The sequence below is a fragment of the Opisthocomus hoazin genome, chromosome 13, assembly GCF_030867145.1.
Source record: "Opisthocomus hoazin isolate bOpiHoa1 chromosome 13, bOpiHoa1.hap1, whole genome shotgun sequence".
In the NCBI taxonomy this organism is placed as follows: Eukaryota; Metazoa; Chordata; class Aves; order Opisthocomiformes; family Opisthocomidae; genus Opisthocomus; species Opisthocomus hoazin.
In genome coordinates this window covers 3620863-3647777 of record NC_134426.1, presented here as the reverse complement: position 1 = coordinate 3647777, position 26915 = coordinate 3620863, and the positions used below count along the sequence as shown (strand labels likewise).

At 49.6% G+C, this 26915-nt stretch overlaps 2 protein-coding genes across 2 annotated transcripts in view; one reads left to right on the top strand and one right to left on the bottom strand.

The window, feature by feature from the left end:
- LOC142363053 (olfactory receptor 14C36-like) overlaps positions 1–21722 on the top strand; it is an 85595-nt gene extending 63873 nt beyond the window's left edge. Inside the window, exon 4 of the mRNA XM_075434994.1 lies at positions 21584–21722. Coding sequence (XP_075291109.1) covers positions 21584–21722 — 139 coding nt within the window. The remainder of the gene's footprint in view (positions 1–21583) is intronic.
- Positions 21723–21758: 36 nt separating this feature from the next.
- LOC142363052 (olfactory receptor 14J1-like) lies at positions 21759–26176 on the bottom strand. The gene is made up of 2 exons (XM_075434993.1): positions 26059–26176; positions 21759–22717 (listed from the first exon to the last, which is right to left on the bottom strand). Exons 1-2 carry the CDS (start codon positions 26174–26176, stop codon positions 21759–21761), a joined length of 1077 nt encoding a protein of 358 aa, XP_075291108.1.
- Between the last annotated feature and the right edge of the window lie 739 nt (positions 26177–26915).

Here is a 26915-nt window from a genome sequence, read left to right as displayed (position 1 = left end):
GTGATGTTTTGGAGCTGAAATGTGAAGAGCTCCAGAGGTAGATATGACAGCAGTCACCTCCTAGTCCATTTTATTTTCCATAAGGCTCAGCTGCAAGCTCCTAAGAGGCACTTTGTGGCTGTTACCTCTATCATATCACTAGCCACTGCAGACGAGAGCTTGGCTCTGTCATATCTCCAGGTAGCAGTAGGCTTTTACTAGGGCAATCCATGCCTCTCCTTCAGGAGGCCAGATAGACCCAGTTTCCTCGGAATCTCCTCACATTTCATGGTTTAGGCCGCTCCCTCTATTTTGGAAGACCTCCTCTGGACACTGTCACTTTCCTATTGAAATATGAGGCCCACTGGCTCCTATGGCATCTGCCGTCATGATGCCCTGGTCCTTCTTATCAAGGCACTCCTTTGCTAGTCAGATCCCTTCCCATGCTACTGTTTGGACTTATTCTGCAGCTTTTCCTTCTCAACATTCAGGTCCCTGTTGGCCAAATCCCCAGGTGTCTCCAGGTCCCCATGGTCAGAACCTCCAACCATCCAGCTTGGAAAGTATGTGTACTTATCGTCATCCTGTGCCATGGTGCTAATATGACCATGAATTAGGTAGTTACAGATAAGCAAAGAGTGCCAGTATTCATCAAGTTGCTAAGCGAGGTAGTAAGCATCGTGGCAATCATCTAAGAAATGTGGGTACAAAGTGAGTAAACGCAGGTCCAGTGGGGAAATGGAAAAGAAGACTTGGCTTTTTTTTTTTTTTTTTGCATAGCAGTGGATAAGGACGGTTAAAGAACAGGACTGGAGAGGTGGGAAGAGTGAAAACACAAATAGAAGGGGAAGCAAAGGAAGTGTTTGAGATTAGTGTTTTGAGGATACCTGTCAAGCAGCCTTGCATCTGAGCAATGCTGCCTGGAGCAGGACAAGAAAGCTGCAGCTGGTCTGACTATACTAACATCTGACTTAGTTCCATGCTTGTGGGGAACCTGAGAACTTTCCCTACTGTCCTCAAGGGAAGACCAAGAGGGGAAAGGAACCCCAGCATCATTTAATTTTCCCATCTCCTTAATGGCACTTGAGGAGGTCTCTGCTCTTACCTCGTGGTCATGTTAGGACCAGCTTTGGAGCCAGACCACATTGCTCAAGGTGTAATCCAGTGGTGGCTGGAGAGCTGCCAAGGACAGAGACAGCACAACATCTCTAGAAGACCTGCTGCAATGCTTGGATGTCCTCATGGAGAAAAATATTTTTTTCCTTATCTCTGTCCTGATCCTTCCTATTTCAACATCTTACTATTGTCTATTGTCCTCCTGCCAAGCACCACGCTGACAAGACTGGCTCCATCTTCATGAAAACTTCTCCGTAGGGAATGACAGGTTGCTACAAGGTTCTTGAGACCTTCCACTCTCCTGGCTAAACAAGGCCCTTGCCCTCAGTTTCTCCTGCCAGAAAAGTGCTTCAGCCTCTGAGCAGGCAGCCCTGCACTGAACTCACTCCCAGTTATCAAGAGCTTCCTTGCTGTTGTGTGCTGACTCTGGCCAGTAGCCCAGCTGCTACTCACTCTTTCCTCCCCTTCCCCAGTGGGACAGGGAAGAGAACAAGAAGAAATGAAGTGTGAAAACTTTCTGCTCTAGATAATAATAAGAGTTTAATAGATGAAGAAAAGAGATTAAAAAAAGACCTCATCAAATGAAACAAAGACCATCCTTCACCACCTCCCACAAGCAGACTGATGCTCTGCTGCTCTTCAGCCTTCAAATTCCTTAAATGATAAAAACCTTCACATCCTTTTCCTCTGTCCCAAGCTTTTATTTCTTAGCATGAGTTCATATGGTACGGAATATTCCTGTGGTCAGTTTGGATCAGCTGTCTTGGCTGTGTCCTCTCACAACTTCTTTCCCACTGCCCACTTACACACTGGAAGGGAGTAAGTGGAAACAGAGCAGGCCTTGACGCTGGATGACCAGTAGCCAAGACACTGGTGTGTTACAAGCATTGAGTTTTCTTGACTCCCACAGGCACAGGAAACACCCACCCTGCAGGACGTCTGGTGGTCTAGTCCAGAAGAGAAGCTGTGCTGGGCTGGCATTTCTCCCTTAGGATAGTGAGACCCGCAGCCCATGGAAGACCATTGTGGAGCAGGCTCCTGGCAGGAACTGCTGCCCATGGAGAGAAGCCGACGCAGGAGCAGGTTTTCTGGCAGGACCTGTGGCCTGTGGGGGTGGACCCATGCTGGAGCAGTCCACTCCTGAAGGAATATACCCCAATTGGTTGCTACTAATACATGTGAGAGTTGCTTCCTCTGTACAAAGGATACAGGTCTTACATTGCTTTGGGCCCAGGAGAGTTCCCAGTACTGCCCCACAATGCCCCAGTATGTCCCAGTCACCTCCAGGTAGGGTATGACCCCTTCACCACTGTCCTCTCAGCCTCATCTTCCGACTCGTGTTTTGCCCATCTGTCTCCCCATCCAGACTGTAATGGCCTATCCTGGGTACAAGGATATGGAGGGAGACCACTTCGAATATCTCGCTGAAGCAGAGAGAAACAACAGACACTGCTCTCCCCTCATTCACAAATGCTGTTATTCCATCATGAAGGCAATCAGGTCAGTGAGGCATGATTGACCCTTGGTAAGTACATGCTGATGATTCTTGGACACAGTCTTCTATTTCAGCTGCCCAGAAATGTCACCCCAGAGGACCCTACTTCAGGGCTCGCTCCTCACCAATGCGACCTTGTACAGCCTGGGGTTCCCTGGGTTGCCGTTTCAACCTCTTTCAACGATGGGTACAACATTGGTCTGTCCTCACTCACAAGAGCCCTCTGCAATCCCATGACCTTTGAAAAGGGATATTCCAAAGAAACTTCGATCTTCCCCTATAAGATGAGTACCACTATTCTGCCTCTTCTGCAGTGTATTTAGTTTCTCTACTCTTTCATATATTCTCACCTGTCCTGAAACAATGACCTTTTCTAATGTCTTGTCAAACACAGACTGCCTAGACAAAGGCCATTTCCATTGCTCTCCAATTTCATCTTCCTACTTCTTTTTCGTTCAGATACCTCTCACTTATACTGCTGTTTTGAGCTTCAGGTAGTTGAAAGCTCATCTATATTTCAGTAGTCTAATTGTCTCTTTTGGCACCTCTTTAATTATGTTCACTTCTATCTTCTTTTACCTATTATCTCCGACATTTCTGAGAATTTTATCCCTTACAGAGAAGCAACCTCACTAGAGGCAGCTTCTAGTTAGCATATGGTTACAGAGTGTATTTTGTTCCTTACGAAAATTGGTCATGCTTTAATTTTCCTTCCTTACAAATAGGAAAACTCATTTTGTGTCTGTGAGCAGGCAGTTCTCTAAGGACAGTAGCTGGGAGATGGTGCAATGGAGCTGTAACATCCAGCTGCAGAGATCACTGGAGAAGTCTGATGCAAGGAACAGTGACACAAGCCCCAGGTGGCCGATGAGAGAAACATTGGGGTTGGGGAGGTGAGGAGCAAAGTTGTCGGACCTGAAGGGACTGTTTTTCCTACCTGTCCAGACATCGTGAGGAGACACACTGGACTACTAGCACTTGGAGAATGCTTCTACCACTTCTTCTGTAAGCTGAAAAGCAATTAAAAATATCCCTTAAAAAAAAAAAAAAAAATTTATTAGGTGCAGTAGGACATCTTCCTCCTTAACTACACTATGAAAAAACTCCAATTAGCTGCATAAGTTGCAGACTCAAAGAAAATTACACATTAGCTTGTTAGCGCTTCCCGTATTTTAATGAGCCCCATTGGGTATTTGGTGTTGAGTCCCTGAAGCTCAGATACTGAGAGGGGATAGAAAAAACTGTTCAAGAAGTCAGCAGGAAAACTGGAAGTACCTGGAAGCATTGATTGGCCCCACTGCGGTCCATTACTGACAAAGCCTCCCCAGGGACTCCTTAGAGCAGAGAATTGGAGGCCACGATTGCAGGTAGGCAGAGGCACTGTGCAGGTGGCTGCAATGCTGAGAAAACCCTTGGTCTGCTTTATGTAGCAGCAAGGCCAAGGGCTGAGCCCCAGGCCCTGGGAAGCTAGACCCTGTCCCTCACGCGTGGCTCAGGGCTCTTCTTGCGAGTAGTGGGGTGTTAGGGTGCTCTGTCCCACTCAGTGGGTTAAGGACAGGGTTTTTTTTATTTCTCTTTGCGATACCCAGAAGTCACAACAATGATCAAGAGGCTTGACTAAAACCGATGCTTTACTTGAAATTCAGTAAGATTACAAAGTATGATTACTTAGTAACTTCATAACATTCATTTGAGCACTGTGGGATTAGAACAGATATTGACTTGGCAAGGCTTACCACAACACTATGTCTGATTTTATGAAACCACAGAACACAGCAGACTGACAAACCTACAACAACATTACCTTTATGTGCCTAGAATGTCAGAGGTAGAGAAAGAGAGGAAAACAAAAGGAAGAAATAAATGAAAAGGTCTCATCACCATTGGATCCAGTGGCAGTCTCTACTGGTGGTCAGTGTCCTCCGGTAGTGGGTGTGTGTCGCAAGGACCTGGCTTCCTCTGCTTTTATAGCCTTCATTTACCTGTTTCACAGCTTCCTGAAAGTTCTCGAAAATAAATCTGTGTGCGTGGGGAGGGGTGCCTTGGCGTTTTCACAGCCCCCCCTGCAAGACTCGTTGTTGCCATGCACAAGTGCTTAACACTTTGCCTGCCTGACGTCTCAGAGGGAGATGGGTTTCACAAGCCAGCTGTGGTGAATGACTTCATGGACCCCAATCTTGTGCTCAATCAGAGTCATTTTATTGCTCAAGTGAATACCATATATACTAATACAATAGTTACTAGAGCCAATCATCTTTGGATTTGTGGCTTTGCGAAGTTCACGGTTGCTATTTTCCAGGATCTTTTGCAGCTGGATGTGTGAAAACAGCTGATCTCCTGAGAACAGCAAAGGGAGGCACAGGATGCGCTGCTCCTTCAGGGTCATGAGACAGTGCTGTTCTGTCTCAAGCTGTACAGTTTCCCACAGCCATCACCCTGCCTCCACAGGGTTTCCCTTGTATTCCACACTCGCTTATCAAGCTGACGAAGTTCACAAAGCACAAAGCCTGATTTAGGAGTTTGCTTAATTTGTGCATCTTGGTGTCGGTGTCTCATGATGGATGTTTGTGAGAATTGCTAACTTTGGCCTGGGGCTGTACAGAGGGTGAGCAATGCTCAGTGTAGGAAAATTCCATGAAACCTCCCAGCCTCCAAAAGAAGGGATGAGGATGAAACAAAGTCCAGAGCCTCAAATAATGTTTCTTCTGGTAGGCCTTGATGGCAGAGGCAACTGCCATAGCCAAGGCGACAAAGCCCTCGGTCCTGTTGAGCCTTTCTGCCCTGCCGCAGTACTTAGCCATCTCCACTGCAGGCTGTCCTACACCATCCCATGCCTGCATCTCTTTACCTTCAGCCTGTAGACACGCATCTTTATTTCCTACCTAACTCTCACCCTGGCATTTCTATGCCTTCCATTGACGTCTCCGTACACTCACTGGCTGTTCCTTGAAACACAAAGCCGTGGGTTGATCCAGGTTCCCTCTGAGATGTCACTGAAAGAGTAGCAAGGTCACTCTTGTACCACAATGCTACTCTTTCAGTGACATCTCTTTTTCTGCACATGCCATTGGAACCTTCCAAACAGCATTTTATTGAGCTTTCCTTCTCTTCTGACTACCAAGAAATGCTTCATCATCAGTTAAACTACCCTTCAAGCAGGGGCATGCTACTACTATAGTTGCCTGAGCTTCCACTTCATCAGGCTAAAGCAGCCCAGGTCCCCCAGCCTCTCCACAGAGACCCCAAACCTCACCCTGGCAGATTTCCTCTGCACCCTCTCCAGTTCTTCCCGCTCCTGCAGACCGCAAAGTCCCACACTCAGACACAGTTGTCCAGATGCAGCCACACCAGTGCTGAGTCAAGGGGGATGGTAACCCCCTTGTTTGGGTGGCCACGCTCATCCTACTGCAGCCCTGTACGTAGCTGGCGTCTTCACTCTTGGTTGGTAGTGTTTGCTCTGTCAAATGGCCTTTGAAATGATACTTCACAGAGTCTATGCACCTTTCTTCATGGGCACATAACAATCCAGAACCTCTAGGTACAAAACTACAACCCAGTAACGTGCCTGCTTCTGGCTGTCAGGTTCTCAGGCAGAAGTGATGTCATAGTCAGCACCCCAGCCATGTGTCTGCTGGTGGCCAGTCACCTAAGAAGATTGGAGACTGAAGTGACCTCTCACGCACCTTCATGATCATGTGTTTCCTACTCATCTATGAGCTTCTCAGACACAGTTGATGTCATAATAATATTGCAACCCATCAGCCTTCTTGCGGCCTATAAACTGACCAGAGAAAAGCAAACACCATAATCTTCCAAGCCAGCTTCTCAGGCAGACACAACCAAGCCATGGGCCTGCTGCTGTCCCATGAGGTACCCAGGTGGAAGGGCTGTGACAACCCATATCCAAGCCTTCTTCCTGGATGGCCCTACCAGGTACCCAAGGAAAGGGATTCACACAATTCCCTTGCCAACCCCAGGCCTTCTGCTGGCCTGTTTGGGGTGATGGCAGATGTGAGCCGAAAAGCTCATAACCCAGCCATGAGTCAAGGGCTGACCGACCAGCTACTGCAGAGAGAGGTGACCTCACCAGCCCTTTCCCAGCTATGCTCCTGCTGCTGCCTTTTCAACTCTAAAGATAGAAGTGACCTCACAGCCACCTTCACAGCCATGTGCCTCCTGCTGGCCTGTGAGACCGTGAGATACAGCTGACCTCACCATAACATTCTTATCCATCTCCTCTTGTGACCTCTGAGCTGATCAGACACAGGTCACCTCACAGTCCTCTTCCAACGCCATGTGACTCTTCTGGGGCCTCATGATCCCTGCCCTAGCCCAAGAGGCCAAAGAGCATAAGTTAGGATTAAGAAGGCGTCTGACACCATATATTAAGACAGTGGCCTCAAAGCTTTGTTGCAAAGCTTGCTCCAGGACCTCCTGGCAGACCAGTAAATCTTGTTTGCAGCCCAGCTGAACCTCCTGGTGGGCCAGCCAAATAGAAATCATCCACCCGAAACCAGCTTTGAAGGGAGTTGGAGGACAGGTACCTCGTTGTGGAAAATGTGTCTAGGCACCGACCCCCTCCCCGACCTGCTGGAGCCAGGACTGAGAAAAAAGCACATGCACGGGACTGGGGGAAGGTAGGGTATGCACCATCGCCTAGGGAACAATTTCCCCAAACACATTGGAAAAGGTCGTGTGACCAAACAACAGGGGGACCCTCACCACTGATGCAAAAGGAAATTATGGATCAACGGGAAGCCACTGGATCCATGGTGGTGACTGTCTCTTGCAATTCTGTCATCCCGACTGCTTGCTAGGTTTCTTTCTTTCTTGTCTTTTCCTCTCTTTCCTGTCACTGGTTCCTCGTGTCTTCATTTTAATAGTTGATCAATAAACCTCTTTAACTGGTGGCATTTGACCTCGTTTGTGTCTTAACCTCACTCTGGGAATATGAAAGAAACTTTATGTCTCGGGTCTTCCTGGACCGTAACAGAAGGGTTGAAGGGGAGGGAGTTAGAGCAGAGGAATGAGGGCTTTGGAGGTTTGGGTGTTCAGCTGAGGTCTCAGGGATCAGAGCTCACCTTTCAGAGTTGGGGGTTAGGCAAAGGCATCAGGGGAGTGGTTGGTGTTCTTCTGAGGGTGCCTGCTTAGTGTTAAGGCTGTGGGCTATCTTGGTGGTTTAGGGTTTGGTTTAGGGCTGGGGTGAGGGCAACGATTAATGGTCGCAATTAAAGCTAAGGATAGAGGCTAGGGGCTAGGGTCAGCAATAAGGTAAGAGTAAGGGTAAGGAGTTGAGGGTTTGGGATATGTCTTTGATGTAAGGTCTGAGGTCAGTGATAGGCTAAGCTCAGCTAGGTTAGTAACTGTGGATTACTGCCAGGATGAGGAGTAGCATTTAGGGTAGGGTTAAGGACTGAGGTTACTGGTTACAGACAGCATAAGGGCTAAACATGAATGTTTTCACTGTCTGGGTTTTCACAGCAACATCACCGTAACACCTTTCACATTTTCTTTAGTGTTTGTTGGCCAAGCCTCCCTTCCTTCCCGCAGATCTAGTGACAGGACAAGAGGCAATGGCCTCAAGTTGCGTCAGGGGAGATTCAGATTGGATATTAGGAAAAATTTCTTTACTGAAAGAGTGGTCAGGCATTGGAACAGGCTGCCCGGTGCAGTGGTGGAGTCATCATCCCTGGAGGTGTTCAAAAAACCTGTAGATGTGGCACTTCGGGATATGGTTCAGTAGGCCTGGTGGCTTTGGGTTGACAGTTGGACAATGATCTTAGAGGTCTTTTCCAACCTGAATGGCTCTATGATTGAGGACATTTCCTCTTGTCCTATCGCTAGTTGCTTGGGAGAAGAGACCAACACCTGCCTCACTACAACCTCCTTTCAGGTAGTTGTGATAAGGTCTCCCCTCAGCCTCCTCTTCTCCAGAGTAAACAACTCCAGTTCCCTCAGCAGAGGTGACCTCTGTGCGAACAACTGAATCAAGCCCAGAATCTAAATTTTAAAAATATTTGAAACCTATGCAGAAAAAGAACTTTAGAGAGCAGCTGAAAAAAGTCTTGATATCCAGCATTGCTAGGTTATTAATGTTTTTTAATGAAATTTTGCTGATCACTGAGGGGTGCTGAAAGTATCTGGTCCCTCAGAGAACTTTGTACCACAGATGGCATTTGTTCCTGATCACCCAGCCATCTTCCCACCCAAACGCATCATCCACTTTTTCAGCCCAGATATAAATAATTTGCTCTAAGGACACTATATCCCAGAACTTGCAAAAGTCCAGGAACACAACATGCCCTTCTTGGCCCTCCCACATGGGTTCAGAAATCCCTTTCTTGTCCTCCAAGTGCCTGGGGATGCTGCAAGAGCATTTGCCTCATCACCTTCCCAGGGACTAAGGTGAAGCTGACCAGCCTCTAACTCTCCCAATCCTCCTTCTTGCCCTTCTTGAAGCTGGATTTTCTATTTGCCTTTTCTGAGGACCTTGGAACTTCCCTGATCTCTCTGGATTCTCCAAGGTGTTGAAGAAAGGTCTCACAATGACACCAGCTAACTCCAACATCACCTCTCTGCCCCTTCCCACACCAAAAGCCTTCTCCATACTACACACTTCCAGGGGAGTGCCTGGGACACAGCAAACACCTCTTCAAGTCCTCAAGGCCTTTTCAGAAGAACAACAGAAGTAATTTCTTCCATCAGGGCCAAGACTCCGGTGGGATCTCTGTACAGTTCACAGCTTTCCTGGGCATTTTTTCAGCACCTGCCTCTCTGCAACCTTTCTGGTCCTCGGGTTGTGGATGAGGGGATGGTGCAGGAGAGTGAGGATAAAGTAAAAAAAGAGTTTTGTCATACTATTTCAGGAAGGCTGTTCTAGGCATCACATAGACAGGAAAGAGGGTGTCATAGAAAGCAGTGCCACCAGTGAGATGAGAAGAGGAGCCGGAAAAGGCCTTCTCCCTGCCCACACAGATATGATGCCCACAGAATATAACCACACAAACAGGAAAAAGAGGATGGGTTCTAAAATGCAAGTTAGGAAAGGAAAGAGTATGAGTGTCATGGTGTCATGGCGCGAGAGCTCCAGCAATGAGGTGAAATCATAGAAGAAGCGGTCCTCTCCACTGGGGCCACAGCACTGTATCTGAGTCACCACCAAAACCATTTCTGTAGATGACAGAAATCCCCCTAGATAGAGTGCAGCTGCCCTCTGGAGACAGATGACCCAGTTCATGGGTCTCGCAGATGGCAGGGTGTGGCACACAGCGTGCTACTGGTCACCAGTAATAAATGCTCTGTACAAGCAATAGGTGCAGGAAACAGTGGTAACACCGTGATGAGCAGAGATGGTGCTGTTCCCAACCACAAAGCTGGCCATAGACTGGGTCAGGGTGATGGGTGTGCAGGTCTCCAGGGAGAATAAATGTCCTAAAAGAAGCCCGTGGGGATGTGCAAATGCTGGTTTGCCACCACCTGCACAATGATGAGGATTTTCCCAAGCGCAAACACCATTCAGGTCATGAGAGAGAGGAGGGAGAGATTTGTCTAACATTCTGAGTCCCTAGTAGGGGGAAGTTCATGACCACACCATTGCCTTTTCTCCATGGAAGGCTCTACGGTCTACTTTTCTCCTCTAACATGGCAGGGAACTTAATGAGTAAGAACACTGGTTCATTTTTAGCTGCTTGGGGGTCAGACAGACAAATCACTGCAAGCACATTTATTTCCTTTAAAGATGGTATATAGCTCCTTGTTCACACAGTCACTTGTGAGGTCACACTACTGAGGCAGAAAATAAAATAGAACTGAGGTGTCCACATTTCTTTGTGGCAATGATATTACAAGAAGAAAAAGAAAAAACAAGAAAAATCCCAGCCAACAGCAAGGACAACAAAAACAGCCAAATAAAGACAGACTGGGCCTGTAACGAGTTACATTATGAGTCATACGTTGAAGACGATAGGCACTCTATACCTTTTGGAAAGCAATCAGTCACCAGTTTCCACACCGCATTCCTGAGCTCCTGGTTCCTCACGCTGTAAATAAGGGGGTTCACTGCTGGAGGCAACACCAAGTACAGCCCAGCCACCACTAGATTCAGGGATGGCAAGGAGATGGAGGGGGGCTTCAGGCAAGCAAATATGGCGGTGATCAAAAACAGAGAGACCACTGCCAGGTGAGGAAGGCACGTGGAAAAGGCTTTGTGCCGTCCCTGCTGAGAGGGGATCTGCAGTACGGCCCTGAAGATCTGCACATAGGACAGCACAATGAAAACAAAACACCCCAAAAAGACAAATGTACTAATCAGAAGCAGCCGAAATTCCCTGAGGTAGGCATCTGAGCAGGAGAGCTTGAGAATCTGGGGAAGTTCACAGAAGAACTGGTCGACAGCATTGCCTTGACAGAGCGGTAGTGCAAATGTATTGGCAGTGTGCAGCACAGCGTAGAGGAAACCACTGCCCCAGGCAGCTGCTGCCATGTGGATACCAGCTCTGCTGCCCAGGAGGGTCCCATAGTGAAGGGGTTTGCAGATGGCAACATAGCGGTCATAGGCCATCACGATGAGTAGAAAATATTCTGCTGAAATGAAAAATACAAACAGAAAGACCTGGGCAGCACATCCTGCGTAAGAGATAGTCCAGGTGTCCCATAGGAAGTTGGCCATGGCTTTGGGCAGAGTGGTGGAGATGGAGCCCACATCAATGAGGGAGAGGATGAGGAGGAAGAAGTACATGGGGGTGTGGAGGTGGTGGTTGCAGGCTATGGCGGTTATGATGAGGCCATTGCTGAGGAGGGCAGCCAGGTAGATGGCCAGGAAGAGCCAGAAATGCAAGAGCTGCATCTCCCGTGTGTCTGCGAATGCCAGGAGGAGGAACTGTGTGATGGAGCTGCTGTTGGACATCTGCTGCCTCTGGGCATGGAGCATTGTCCAAAGAGGAAACAGCAGTGTCAAGTAAGGGGAGAAGTTTCTGGGAACAGTCAAAGCCATTCCCAATACCCCCTCCCTGAGACACACAGTTTTTCTTTTTCTAGGATACCTTCATTTATCTCTGTGGCTGGACTCCCTGTTGGTGCTGGCTGAACATGCTGTGAGGAGCAGGACCTCTGCCCACTGGCTGCTGAGGAGTTTACAGGTTAACAGGCAAGGTGTGGGCAGAGGTCAGTCCTGGTGTTCGACTTTGTCAGCTGAAACTGCTCTTTACTGAAAAGAACTCGGCAGCATCTGCACTCCCAGCACCAAGGAACCGGGAGAGCAGCAGACAGTTTTAAAGGTCTTGTGTTTTTTGAGCTCTCCTCATCTCACCTGGGGAGTGTTCTGGGATGTCAGAAACCCTCAGCATTTCTGCTGTGCTCAGGGAGAACAGAGCTACCCAGCTGCCCTGGGCTTGCACCATTCTGAGATGGAGATTGGTCGCACTCCCATGTTATCCTGAAAAGCCGTCAGACACTGCTGAGAGGAGAGGGATCCACAGGAGTCCACTAAATATCCCACCCTTTGCCGAGGCCTCAGCATCCCACTTCTAGTCAAGGACACATGTGGTTCATTTCACTAACCCAAGAGCATTTCCTCGGTCGGGCACAGCATCTCTGCACTTCTCCTTTGAGGCATGCAGATTACATAATTCTGTTATGCGAAAGGTTTGCATTGTTGAGGGCAGCTCACAGCTTGGAAGGACACCTCATAAAGATAGCCAAGTGTCCTAATGATGGCATCTGATTAAGGGAAAACCAGCTTGTTCTCTGGGCTCACAGTCTTCACTGCCCACAGCCCTACAGCTTAGACAAAACTGGAACACCTCATTCCCATGGACACACTGCATGGGAGGACCCACAAGATCAGTGTCTGACTCTGCAGCTGAAACTTCTCTCCCCAGAAAGCCTGACTGAGAGAACATGGGTACTACTTCAGTAACACAGACGAGTGGAGCAATAAGGAGAAACACAGTGAGGTTCTACGTGAAAGAGGGAGAGTCAGCCAGGCACTCCGGACACTGCTACAGTTCTCCAGCTGCACACATCCCAGACTCCAGCATTGCCAGGCAGTTGCTCTCTGCCCCTGTTCTTCTCAGATGCAAATGGGCATGTGGCTGGAGAGCTTGATAGTCATCCCTCCTTTGACCTTCCCCTTCACATACTCCCTTAGGAAAATATCCTGAGGTGATCTGAATCTGTGAGCAGCCCTGAACCGTTCAGTTCTTCCTCAACAGCAGAAGGACCCTGCCCAGTCCTGCTGGGGGTCACTACTTCCACCCACAGCTTCTCCTCGCAATGCCGTGCGCTCCCCAGGAAGGCTTAGTGCTGACCCTGGCAGGCAGCAGAGTCCCTGCCCCAGCACACAGCCTGTGGGGTGTACAGACCCTACTCTGAAGGACAGCTTGGGGAAGCCCAGGCTGCACATCCACCTTCACAACACTGCAGCCGTCCTTGGGAGAAGGCAGCTGTCATGGCCTGTCCCTCTGAGGGTGCAGCAGGCAATCACTCCTTTGCAGCACATCCTCATCTTCAATAAGACACAAACTGTGATATTCCTCATGGTACATCATGCCGTACGCTTTGGGGTGTTCCAGCCTGAGGAGATCTTTCCACAAAGCGCAGACACATTGTCCTGCATGCAGAGACTTACTGTGTGAAAGGCTGAAAAGATTCCTGCCTGCAGTGAGCTCTCAGCATCCTTCCACTTCACAGTGCTTTTAACCTCTCTCTGCCTCGCTCCTCTCCCCTCGCTGCCTGCAGGCAGTGCCCTCAGCCCTGCTGTGCTTTGCAGAGGAGCTGCTCCTGGGCAAGAGCTCACTGTCCGCAGCGCTCCTCACCTGCTGTTATCTCCCTCCATCCCAGGAGCCCAGCCCAGCTCAGCAGCACAGGACCAGCCCAAGGCACCACTTCTCCCTACTCTGGGCTCCCTTGAGATGTCTTTTGGTCTCCAGGACAACTTGCTTTGAAACAAGTCAAAGCAATTACTGATGTTTCCTCCCTCAACTACGGAGAGAGAGGAAATCTTTTAATTTCCAAAATGACGTTTCTCCTGTCACCAAAAGAGCTAGCTCCAAGGATCATCTTTCCTTGTCCCATCTTTAGGCAGGACAGCCAGTGCAGGACAGGCAGGGATGTCCTTCACCCCAGCCGAGGGAAGGGAATCAGATGAGTCAAATGAGACATCTCATCCTGGGTCTGTAGCCCTGGGACTCAAAGGGGATTCAGCTCCCCCAGTGCCTGCCACAACCCCACAGGAGGTGGGATTCCTCTTGCTTCTTTTCAGGTGGGCATTAAATGCACAACTCCCATGCTAATTAATGGAGATGGAGGCCAGGACGGAGGGGTTCAGGTGCAAATGTCTGGTGGCATGTGAGATACCAGAGGTGGTCTAAGATATGTGCAGGTACAAATGGAGCAGTTTGTCGAGACAGGGCAACATCTGGGGGCATCCTCTTAGAGGCTGCTGGCTATTTCCTTTGGCCAACAGAAATGACAGCTGATGCCCAAAATAAGGGCAACCGAACCTGTCCCTACTCATTATGTTCAGGGTGACCGACACAGGCATTCACCTGAATGATTCAGGTCGTGGGCCATAGGAAGAGCTCAGTCTCTCTCTTCACCTTTGTCTCTATTTACTAGGTCTCCATTGACTACATTGGCAGCTTCGTGTTCTTCCCCCGGATGCTTTAGAGAATTCAGGGCAGCTCCTCAATTTCATGTTCAAATCCAGGCCCACAGAGCTACCTGAGATGCCAGGGCTTGCAGGGACAGCAGAGGACCTGCTGAAAACCAATTCTCATATTGGGCGGGGTATGTGTGAAAGGTCACCCCAGATGCCATCGCAATGAGTGTGATTTGGTGCCTCAGTGACATTGACTGATGCCTTCAGTCAGAGGCATCGGTCATCAGATGTCATCAGAGAGGCAAGGTCTGTCCCTCCCCTATCCAGTAGCTGCAGGCATTGCGCACAGCCATGATGACACAGTCAAGGAACAGAACAATCCTTTTCACAGTGTGCCTGGATACAGCTTGTCCTCAAGGACAGCCTCCTCCAGGCCCAGCTAAAATCCTTATTATGTAAACATTAATCTTTAACTGAATTGAAACTGAAAATGTAATGCAACGGGCACCAAAATGAGCTGTGCTGCATTAGGAACAGTTAAAGAAGAAAGAGAGAGAGAGGTTGGGACCACTGCTGAATTTAATAAGAGGAGGTCTAGATAGATCTCACACAGTCTATGACCTCTTTGCCTCAGTTACTGGCAGCAAGGTCTCCCAGGACTTTAAGCTTTGAGGCAGGAGTCTGGAGAACAGACAGCGGTGGATGGGGATCAGGCCAGTGGTTACTTTTGCAGACTACAGCCTTACCAGTCCGTGGGAGCAGAGGCACTGCATCTATGTATGCCTCGAGAGATTTTTACCGGGAGGTGCTTGTCAGTTAGGATGCCAATTAAGAAAGGTACTCTGATTCTGTTAGGTAATATGCTGTTAGGATGAAGATTGTAAGGAGAGAATAGTATAGGCAGTCTTTCTTCCTTTTAGGTGGTTGTACGCCTGGGTGGTGTGGCATCAACAGGTACTCCCACCCACACGCAGCATGCCTTGCAGACCCCCTCCATAGAAAAGATTGTCTCATTTCAGTCATTCAACCTCTTCTTGTATTTCTTTGCAAGGTAACAGCTCTATTCATCGTCTCTAAACCCAACAGAAAGGATGTTCTCATGAGAACTTCTTGCTACACTGTTAGATAGAGACAAGGCCACTCAGGTGGTGGAATGGTCAGTACCGAGTGGGAGCTGCCTGCAGGCTCCACTGTGACAATGAGCTGCTGAGGTTGTCCTGCTGCTGAGCGATCTATGCAGCGCAGCACAAACTGCTCAATCTACAGTGGTCTTCCGGTCAGGAGCAGAGCTCAGCTTTCCCTGTGAGCAGCCTGCGCTCTACCTTGGTGTGACAGCTGAGATGTTGCAACCCACATGTGCATGGCCAGGAGGAGCTGGAGCACGGGCAGGAGGAGCTGAAGCCCAATGACTTGTCACAGCACTACGAAGTTTTTGGATTTCTTGAGATGTGGTGGGACAATTATCTGAGCTCGGGTGATGCAACAGAAAGATACAGGCTCTGCCGCAGGAAGTAGCAGCGAGGATGACTACCAGGGGGAGGCTCTGTGTGTGAGGGATCAGCTCGGATATATGGAGCTCCTCTAGAAGCTGAGTAACACGTTTGGTTAGCTTTTGTGTGTGAGGTTGAGAGGAGAAGTCAGCAAGAGTGACATTGTGTTGGAAGTTACAAACTACTTGATCAGGGTGAGGAAGCAGAAGAGGTCTTCTGTGTGCAACCCGAGGAAGTCTCAGGTCAATGAGCAGGTTCCCATGGGGGACAGTAACTGCCCTGGCATTCCCCAGCCAGGCAAGTAAACAGGGTGCCAACAGTCGGGAGGATCTTGGGACAACTTGTTAACACAGCTGCCAAGTGGGCTGAGAAGGGCGATGCTCACCAGGACCTGGCCCCAGCCAACAAGGAAGAGCTGATCAGGGATGTGATCATCAGCGTGTGCCTTGGCTGTAGTGACCAGAGAATGGTGGGGTCCCAGGTGCCAGGAGTGAGGAAGGCCAGCAGTGGAGTACAGACGGGTGAAGTCCAGAGAAGAAGACTTTGACATACCTGGGAGACTGATACCTGTGGTGTCATGGGAAGCAGCTCTGCAGGGGGAAGGAGCTCAGGAAATCTGATAAGGCTTACAGCCTCCTCGGAGGACAAGAATGCTCTATCTGAACACCCATGAAGAGAAGCATTCTTCTCAGGAGGCTGAGGATGTGAGCTGTTTGAGTTCCAGGGCAGAAAGGCAGAACACAGGAGCTGGAAACAGGGGAAGATGCAAAGGAGGAATTTAGAAACCTCGTCCGTGGATGTGAGAATGACGACAAAGCCAAAGCTCCCGTAGTCTTGATACTTGCAGAGGATGGTAAGGGCTGCAAGATGAGCTGATACTGCTTCATTAAAAGAATTTAGAGATATAATGTGAGCCTGCTGCTGAGCTTCATTAGAGTAGGAGCAGGTAGGGCTGAGGTACTCAATGACTTCTTTGACTCTGTGTTCTCCTAGGCCTTTGTGGCTGGAGGCAGGACCCTGGAGGAGAAAAACCTGCAGTGGATGGTTAGACTTCATGCCACTGATCGCCACTCTCTAGGCCTGCAGGTTTTCAGTCCACCTCTCTTTCTTCTCATCCAGTCCAGATTTTAACAGCTTCTATATGACGATATCACAGGGGGACAGTGCTGAAAGATTTTCTGAAATACAGGCAAATCACCCCTCCTCTCTCTTCATCTACCAAGCCAGTCATGTCATTGGAGAAGGTTATAAGGTCAGCTAAAAATGACTTCCCCTTCGTGAAGTCAGGCTGACTGCTTCTGATGACTCTCTTGTCCTTCCTGTACCTGGAAATGGTTGACAGGATTAGCTGCTCCTTCACCTCAGTGGAGGCTGAGGTGAGGCTGACCAACCTGTCGTTCCCTGAGTCCTCCTTTAATTCCTTCTTGAAAATAGGAGTCATTTTGTTTTACTTGGGCGTGACTTGGGCCTCTTGACACCCCTGTGCTCCAGGCCTCACTTGGGGTCTGGCACTTGGAGGCCCATAGTGATATGCCATTGTGCACCTAACGTCTTCATTTGGGGGTTGATTCAGTTGCCCACACAGAGGTGGGCACTGCCTCCAGGACACCCTGAGGTAGCTGAAGACCCCACGTGGGACTGGGAAATGTGACCCAGGTCCTATAGGAGCATACGTGGAGGAGGAGCTGGTGGCCAGGCAGGGAATCCCAAGGCATCTCCGTTAAGAGAGCTGAATTTTTTCTCTTGACTAGAAAGGGAAGCCTGGGCAATTGAGTGCAAGGTGTCCAACACCAGATGAGATAACTCTGTTCTCTGCCTTCCCCTACTTTGGAGACACATGTAGTTTACCCTGCAGAAAATAAAGAAATGAGTGGTGGTAGATGCTGCAGGGTACACTTGGTAAAGTCCCTGTAACCTCAAAATGTTGGGATTAGTGCAGATTTGGCTGTGCAAAAGAGAGCACTTCTCCTTTCTTCGCCCTATGAATCGAGGGAGCTTGTGACTTTAGTGGGCAGCTTGTTGTGTGCAAAGAAGAAATATCGACAGAGTCTGGGACAGGGGACAGTGTTCGGGGGGATCTTGGGGTCTGTGCTTGACACAGAAGGTGTTTTCTGTTGGTCTAAGGTTATCTGTTGTGGAAAGTGCACTTCAGTAGGGGTAAAGCGGATTTAATATAAAGCAGAGGAATGATTTTTTTTTCTTTAAATCATGCCTTTTTCTTTTTATTTGTTGACCATTAAGAAAAAGCCTTCTGTGTCTACACGCAGCTCATTCTCCAAGTAAAACAGGTGGGAGTTTGTGCCAACAGGCTGAGACGTGTATCTACAGCCTTAAGGGGAGGAAGCTGAGATTGGAACAAGGCTTCTTGAAGTCCCAGGTGTTTGATGAGGGAAATGGTGGGGTTGGGGGAAGGGACAAAGACTACTTGATTGTCGTAAACAAAGGGCCTTTATTTTCATACATATTCAGACTGCTTTAGGAGAAGCTCAGGATTATTATGAGATGGAGATTGCTGACACCAAGTAACGTGTAAAGAATCAAAAAAAAAACGGGGAAAAATCTTTTCTTATTGTTGTTTTTTCACTTTGACTTTCGCTCCTGAAAGCTCTTTAGTTAACCACAGAAAAATTGAGAACTTTAAGTGAAGTTCTTCCCAGAGAACAAGTCTCTAGAGAAGTAAAATTCATCAGCAGACGTTCAAGTTTCTAAGGATGTCGGCATGCCCCACTGAGGACCATCATTGCAAAGGGATCGTGGAGGGAATTACAAGAAGAGGTGACCATCCCTGATGCATCCCCCAGGGTGAAGCAAGAAGTCAGAGGCACCGGTTACAGGTGGAAAATCAGATGTGGAGTGTGGCTGTGGAAGGCCTTGACGTCTTTTGCAAAGTAGGACAGCCAAGCCCTGACCCCCATGCCCTGGGAATGGGGGTCTGTTGCCTCACAGCCTGTTCGTGGCTCTTCTTAGGAGCAGTGTGATGTTGGGTGTGGAATGTTCAGTGCAGGAGAGCAATAGGAAACCTCCCAGGCTCTGTAGGGGTGAGTGAGGAGCCAACAATGCCCTGGGGTTGTAAGGCACTGGTCTCTTCTCATGGGCCTCAGTGGAAGGGAGAGTAGCCATAGCCAAACTGAAGAAGACCTCATTTGTGTTGTCAGGGGGTGGTCCCAGCCACACCAAGGCCCTTGGTCATCCCCACCACAGGCTGTGTTACACTGTCCTATGCCTGTGCTTGTTTCCTTGCAGACTTTAGCTACTGCCCCATTTCCCCACCTCACTCTGACCCTCGGATCTCCCAAGCTTTCCTGATGTCCCTCTGTCCTCATTCACTGTTGCTTCAAACAAAAAGCTGTGTTTACCTGGGGGTATGCCAATGCCTCTCGGTTTCCCAGCAACTGCTTTTTTCCAACACCCTGTTAATGCTTCTCTAGCACGCAAGATGTCACAGCCACAGACTTGCTTGGATCTGCTATTGCTCTCCGCATCCCAGCACTGGAATGCACGTCCTCCTTCTGCTGCCTCGAATTCGAAACTCAACCTATTCCACAATAATTCAGGTCTTCTTCCTGCCTTTAGCACAATCACAGAATAGTAGGGGTTGGAAGAGACCTCTGTGGGACATCTAGTCCAACCCCCCTGCCCAAGCAAGGACACCCAGAGATGGCTGCACAGGACCACGTCCAGGAGGGTATGGAATATCTCCAGAGAAGGAGGCTCCACAACCTCCCTGGGCAGCCTGTGCCAGGGCTCCGTCACCCTCAGAGGGAAGAAGTTCTTCCTCAAGTTCAGCTGCAACTTCCTGTGCTTCAGTTTGTGCCCGTTGCCCCTAGTCCTGTCGCTGGGCACCACTGAAAAGAGTCTGGCCCCATCCTCCTGAGACCCGCCCTGCAGATATTTAGTGGCATTTCTAAGGTCCCCTCTCAGCCTTGTCTTCTTCAGGCTGAACAAGCCCAGCTCCCTCAGCCTCTCCTCGTAGGAGAGATGTTCCGGTCCCCTCACCATCCTCTTAGCCCTCCGCTGGACTCTCTCCAGTAGCTCTTCATCTTTCTTGAATTGGGGAGCCCAGAACTGAACAGAGTACTCCAGATGGGACCTCACCAGGGCAGAGGAGCAGGGGAGGAGAACGTCCCTTGACCTGCTGGTCACACTCTTCTTAATGCACCCCAGGATCCCATTGGCCTTCTTGGCAGCCAGGGCACACTGCTGCCTCATGGTCAACTTTTTGTCCATCAAGACACCCATGTCCCTCTCCACAGAGCTGCCTTGCAGCAGGTCAGCTCCTACTCTGTACTGATGTAAGTCTGCTGAGAAGATATGCTTAGACGTGGCCATTGGATCTGGAGTGGTAGCAACTCCTGAATGATGAGGGAGATGAAATAAGAGACACAGTATTGGTAACAGAAGTAAGTCACAAAAGACACCTAAAGACTGAAAAAAAGCTGAGAAGTGTTGACACATTTCTTGCTTTAGATCTTTGTTTTCAGTTAATCTTGCAGAAATTTTCATTGTCATTAAATGACATCTGAAAAACCTAAAGGTATTAAAAATAGATCATTTGGTGTCTTGCAAAGAGCCCTGTGTGTCCCAAAACTTCTTTGCCTGGCACTTCTCAGTCTTTGCCCAGAGCAAGTCACACTCTGGTGTCAGCCTCTCTACCCCTGTTTAGAAGTTGGTGTAAATGGTCCCTTACAGCACAGAAGGACTCAAGCCCCACAGACCTCTGCTCTGCTCCTGTTAGAAACAGGGCGCATAGTCGCAGGAATTGAAGACAACTGCAGCTGGATGGGACATAAGGAAATCTTCAATGCAACCTGTCTGAAAATTGGTCAGACCAAGTAGTTCAATGCTTGCTTCAGTCCAAGTTTGAAACTCCTAGGGACAGAGACTGCCCAGCTTCTCTGGGTGACCTGTTCCTGCACTTGGATGAGCTCCTGGGGAAAAATCTTGTCCTTCTGTCCTGGCTGAACCTCTCCTCTTTCACCTTCCTCCCACTGAATTTTGTCTTCTCACCATGAATCTTGTTGAAGAGATGGGTCTGTATTCTCCATGATCTCCTTGTAAGTACTGGCAGGCTGGGATGATGTCAGCCTCAGCCATCCCTTCTCTGGGCTTGACAAGCCCAGCTCCCTCAGCCTCTCCTAACAGGCAATGCTCTCCAGTCCATGGCTGTCCTGGGGAACCTTTGCTAAACCCACTCCAGCTCGTCAGTACTATTCCTGGAGATGTGAAATCTGAATCTCTTCCCTTTGCTCTTGACTCCTTGCAGCCACAAATTCCAGGTGGTCACCCCGTGGCAAGTGGTGCTTAGTGGCCCCTGTCAGTTCCCTGGCCTGTCCCAGCCCAGCCCTGCTGTCCCACACATGGTCCAATGGCTGCAGTGTTCAGGTGCAGCATGGGGAAGGGTGTATTCGGTGTGAGGAGCAGCTTGCCTCTCATGATCTGCAGTACATCCCTTTGTACCCTGTTCCCCTTCTGTTCCTCCTACTTGAAACAGCCTCCCACAGGTTGTGGAACCTACCCAGCCCTATCCGCATCCCACGTGGGGTTTCGCAGACATCCCTGCTCTGAGGTCTGCCAGGGTCTGTACAAGAAGAGAGGTCGAGGCACTGTGCAGGCACTGAACCCAGCGGGAGGAGCAAAGAGGCCGTGCAGAAAAGCTCACACATAAACCTTTGGTGAGTGGCTGGTGCTGGATAGGGCTGAACAGGGAGGACACCAGTGAAAGCTCACTCTAGTACTATTCCCTAACATATCACCCCATATACTCCTCCCCTCAGTGCATGGAGAACCCCAGCACAGCAGCACAGCCTCATGGGGAGAATATTTTCAGCTTTTTCCTGACCTTAGCTTTGGGAAGACAGCAAAGCCTGGAGACACTGGCATTTAGAAAATCCTGGTTTATTACAGAAACATGGCATGGGAGGGCACCTTTTCCACGGTGCCAGACACATATGCAAAGGTAACTCTGTCAGACAAGCTGGGTTCATGGTTCTTGAGAAGCAGAATTGTCACAGGTAAAATGTCCAAAGCACAGGAGGTTCCCTAGATATGTTGGAAACCACTTGTGAAGAGATGTGGCACCTTACTGCTGCTGAAATACTACAGATTGAATTTGCTTCTTCAGGGCGTCTTTGAGCTCCTGGTTCCTCATGCTGTAAATGAAGGGGTTCATTGCTGGAGGAACCACTGAGTACAGCACTGTAATCACCAGATCAAGCAATGGGGAAGAGATGGAGGGAGGCTTCAGGTAGGCAAACACTGCAGTGCTGAAAAACAGGGAGACCACAGCCAGGTGAGGGAGGCACGTGGAAAAGGCTTTGTGCCGTCCCTGTGCAGAGGGGATCCTCAGCACGGCCCTGAAGATCTGCACATAGGACAGCACAATGAAAACAAAACACCCAAAAGATAAAGAAACACTAAACCCAAGAAGCCCAACTTCCCTGAGGTAGGAGTGTGAGCAGGAGAGCTTGAGGATCTGGGGGATTTCACAGAAGAACTGATCCACAGCATTGCCGTGGCAGAGAGGAATTGAAAATGTATTGGCAGTGTGCAGCAGAGAATTGAGAAAGCCACTGCTCCAGGCAGCTACTGCCATGTGGACACAAGCTCTGCTGCCCAGGAGGGTCCTGTAGTGCAGGGGTTTGCAGGTGGCAATGTATCGGTCATAGGCCATGATGGTCAGAAGACAATGCTCTGCTACTACTAAGAAGGAAACCAAAAAGAGCTGGGCAGCACACCCTGCATAGGAGATGGTCCTGGTGTCCCAGAGCAAATTGGCCATGGCTTTGGGGACAGTCGTAGAGATGTATGCCAGGTCAAGGAGGGAGAGGTTGAGGAGGAAAAAGTACATGGGAGTTTGGAGGTGGTTGTCACAGGCTACAGAGATGATGATGAGGGCGTTTCCAAGGAGGGCAGCCAGGTAGATGCCCAGGAGGAGCCAGAAGTGCAAGAGCTGCAGCTCCCGTGTGTCTGCGAATGCCAGGAGGAGGAACTGGGTGATGGAGCTGCTGTTGGACAGGTGTTTCCTTTGGGCATGGGATCCTGTCGTTAGAGGAAGAATCAATAAAGTGTTAGGGGAGAATTCTCATTGGAAATGCAAAGCCATACTCCTAGAACTTTAACACTGCTGAACTTCTGAGCATTTTCCATTCATTTTCAATGAGAACTTTCTTCAGCTTCCTTGTTCGAGGTCTGGTTGGTGCTGGCTGAAGGTACTGTAAGGAGCAGGACCTCTGTCCTCTGCCTTTTGAGGAGTCTGCCCTGCTATGCAGCAAGGAGCTCATGGGAGTAGTGATGTCAGGGGTCTATCCTGGTGTCCGACTTGGTCAGATGAAACCGCTCCTCACAGAAAATCACCTTGTCAGCCTCTGCACTCTCAGTGCTAAGGAACGGCAATAACAGAGAAAAGTTGGAGAAGTTTGGGGTTCATAAAGCTCCCCCAGCTTACCTGGGGAGTTTACTTGGAGTTCAGACACCTTCAGCATTTCTGCTGCACTCAGGGAGAAGAGAGGGACACTGGTGAGGCATATGAAATTGCTTCTGGCTTAATGCAGAGTGAGGGCAGCTGGTCTGTCCCTCTGACTTCTTCTGACCTGCCCTGGGCTTGTTCTTTGTGAGATGGAAGGTGATCACACTGCTGCATTACCCTGAAAAATAACCAGACGTTACTGAAAACAGAGGGATTCAGTGCAGACTGCTAAATGTCTCACTCTTTCTAAAGGTCTCAGCACCTCACTTCTAGCCAAGGACACTCACGGCTCCTTTCACCAACCCAACAGCATTTCCTCCATTGTAGCATCTCTGTGGTTCTCCGTGGGGCTTTTAGGTAATAAAAGGTTGTGAGGAGAGAAGTTCACTTTGTAGAGGGCAGCTCAGACCTTGGAAGTACACCTCAAGGAGACAGCCAAGTGTCCTAACAATAGCATCTGATGAAGGGAAAAGCAGCTGATCCTCCAGCCCCACAGACTTCACTGACCACAGCCCCACAGGGGAGATGAAAGTTGGGGCACTTGTTCCCACGGACACACCTGCAGGAAAGGACCCACAAGATCAGTCTGTGACTCTGCAGCTGAAACTCCAGCTCCCTAACGAAGCTGACGACAACAATGAAACAACAATAGGAATAACACAGTCAAGAGGAGAAACAAGCAAATATCCAGCAATAGGGTGTCTGAGAGAAGCCAGGGCAGAGGCAGCTGGGCCCTCAGCACAGCGTTACCCATACCCAGCTGGGCACGCCGCCTCCCAGACACCAACACTGCCGGGCAGTTGAGCTCTGAGCCCCTGTAATCTGCAGCAGAGAAATGGAGATGTGGCTGGAGAGCTGCCCCCTGGCTCTGCTGGAGCTCTGCTGCAGAGGAGGTGGTTCATGGTTTGGAGACCTCAGCCCTGAGGGAAGAGGCTGTGCTGGGTGGGAGAGAAGGCAAGGGGGCTTACTCAGACGAAGGGCTCTGCACTGGAGGGGATGATGCAGAGTTTTATGATTTCTCCCTCCCATCACATCTGGTTTTCTGTTCTGCTCCTTCCCTGATGATATATCTGCTGCCTGGAAATTTTCCTCCTGAAAGATGTTTCACTCTCCCATGTCTTTTTCATTATAGCACTCACAGACCCCATCCCAACCCCTGTGCACTCACCCTGGCCCTACAGAAACCTGCCTGTTTGCAGGGCACTGCCTGGGTGCATGTTCCTGTTTGCAGGTGGAAAATGAAAGGTCAGGCTAAGCCTGGTAGGTCCAGGAAAGGTGATGCTGGTGCTGTCGACAGGCAGAGGAATGGCTGAGTGTGCTTTAGGAGGCTCCTATCAGAGTTACTGATCACTGGCTCAGGAATCTCAGTGACTGCTTCAAGGCTGAAAGCTCCTTTTCCATTTATCCCTTTTACACCGCCCTCCCTCTTCCAAAAGGGAAACCGATAACACAAATTGAGGAAGTTTTTGTTGTCTTTATGGTTATCCTGTGCATGACCTTCTTCTTGAATCAGTCCTTTGGAAATATTCTGGGGATGAACTGGAGCTGTGAGCATCCCTGACCCGTGCAGCAGTCTCCTGGTAGGAGAAAAACCCTGCCCTTCCGGGCTTCTCTTCTTCCACCCACAGATTCTCCCCACAGCACCATCGGGAACTCCCCAAGCAGGCTGAGCACTGACCCCAGCATACAGGCTCCTGCGGTAAAGGGACCTGCTCTGGAGGACAGTCCTGGGCACCCCTGGCTGCACACCTGGCTTAATATCCTACCAGTAACCCCCAGAGAAGGCAGTCAACTTGCCCTACTCCTCTGATGGCAGGGCAGGGAAAAACTTCTCTAGAACGTGTCTTCCTCCTCTAGGCTTGAGAAGCTGTGACAATCCTCCACAAAGATCCTGTAGGCTGTAGGATGTGCCAGCTTTTGGAGATCCCTCCAGCAGCTGCAGATTCACTGCCCTGCTTCCAGGGACTTACCATTTCATGGGTTGTGAAAATTTCTCCCTCAGTGAGCTCTCAGCATCTTCCCACCCCACACTGCCTTTAACCTATGTCCACCTCGCTCCTCTGCCCTCGCTGCCTGCAGGCAGTGCCCTCAGCCCTGCTGTGCTTTGCAGAGGAGCTGCTCCTGGGCACAGCTGTTTCTCTGCAAGTGCTGCCCACTTGCCAGGAGTTCCCTCCATCCCAGGAGCCCAGCCCAGATCAGCAGCACAGGACCAGCACAAGGCAGCAATATCCTTACCCACTCTGGGCTCCCTCGAAGTGTCTTTTGCTCTCCAGGACAACTTGCTGTTAAACAGGCTGAAACAATCACTCCTGTTGCCTCCCTCAGCTGGGCAGAGACACTCAGTTTCAACAGCGTCATTTCTCCTCTCAGAGAAAGAGTTAGAAACAAAAATCACCTTTCCTTGCCCCATCACAAGACAGGACAACCAGAAAGTGACAGGAAGGAATCTCATTTGCCCCTGCTGAGGGAAGGGATTGAGCCTAGTCATTCGAGGCATCTCATCCTGAGTTTGAAGTCCTGAGGACTCAGGTCTCTCTCATGCTCACCACAAAACCCACAGGAGGTGGGACTCCTCTTGCCTCAATTGAGATTGGCACAAATCAGCCTCCTGCATGGCAGATCCTTTTCTCGGCTCCCTTGGTAATTAATGGAGGTGGAGAGCAGGAGGAAGATGTTCGGACGCAGACACTTGGTGACAGGTTTAGTTCCAGAGATGACCAAGATGCTTGCTGGTAATTACAAGCTCTGATGGAGCAGTTTAAAGAGACAGGGCAGCGTCTGAGGGCACCTTCCTGGAGGCTGGTGGGAAAAGCTTTTGGCCGACTTCAATGACAGAAAGTGCCCACCTTGAAGACAAATCAACCTTTAAATGTTCCTTATGTCCAGGGCTGCTGATGGATGTAATCATCCTGACCAAATGGAGTCCTGTGGCACTGGGAGAACAAAGTCTCTCCCTTTCTGTTCTCCGTCAGCTGTTTTGTCCACGTGGCCTTAACAGTATGATGGGGTTTGTCTCCTGCGCATCCCTTCATTGCCTAACCTCATTCAGGGCAGCTGAATCTTCATTTATTTCACATTTACAGACACCTATGACTGTGGAATGTGCCAGGGATCTCCAGGACAACTGCATGCATCTGACATGGACAGTACAAGTCCCATGCAGGAACCCCATCCTCTTTCAGAGTCATTGTGTGACAGGCACCACCCAGGGCATCTCACACAGATTTCGTGCCTTTGGGCAGTCACTGAGTCCCACCACTGCAGTGATGCAAGGTCTGTCCCTTCTCTACCCAGTGGATTCATGGCAGTGCATGAACACCAAGCACATCACAGCAGGGTCTCCACTTGAGGGCATTCCCTCTCAAACTCTGCTGGATCTTCTCTCACCCATCATTTAACCATCCCTTTGATGGTACAGTGATGGATCAGGCTGGTAGTGATGTCCTAGCTGACAGGGGAAGTCCCAGGGGACTGGAGGATCGCCATTGTAACACTCATCTACAAGAAGGGCTGGAAGGAATGATCCTGGGAGCTACAGGCTTGTCAGCCTGACCTCAGTGCTGGGCAAAATTATGGAGTGATTCATTATGAGTGCGCTCACAGGACATGTGAGGGACAACCATGGGATCAGTCCCAGCCAGCATGGATACCTGAAAGTCAGGTTCTGCTTCACCAACTTGATCTCCTTCTATGACCAGGTGACCCGCCTAGTGGACAAGGGAAAGGCTGTGGATATTATTTGCCTGGACTTTCGTAAGGTCTTTGACACTG

What these genes read in the sequence shown, in the direction of transcription:
- LOC142363052 (XM_075434993.1), bottom strand. Translation starts at nt 26,176, where the DNA reads ATGAAGGGATGCGCAGGAGACAAACCCCATCATACTGTTAAGGCCACG. An exon ending in GTGCCACAGGACTCCATTTG is followed by an intron (nt 22,718 to 26,058) that starts GTCAGGATGATT and finishes CTCTAACGACAG; the next exon opens with GATCCCATGCCCAAAGGAAA.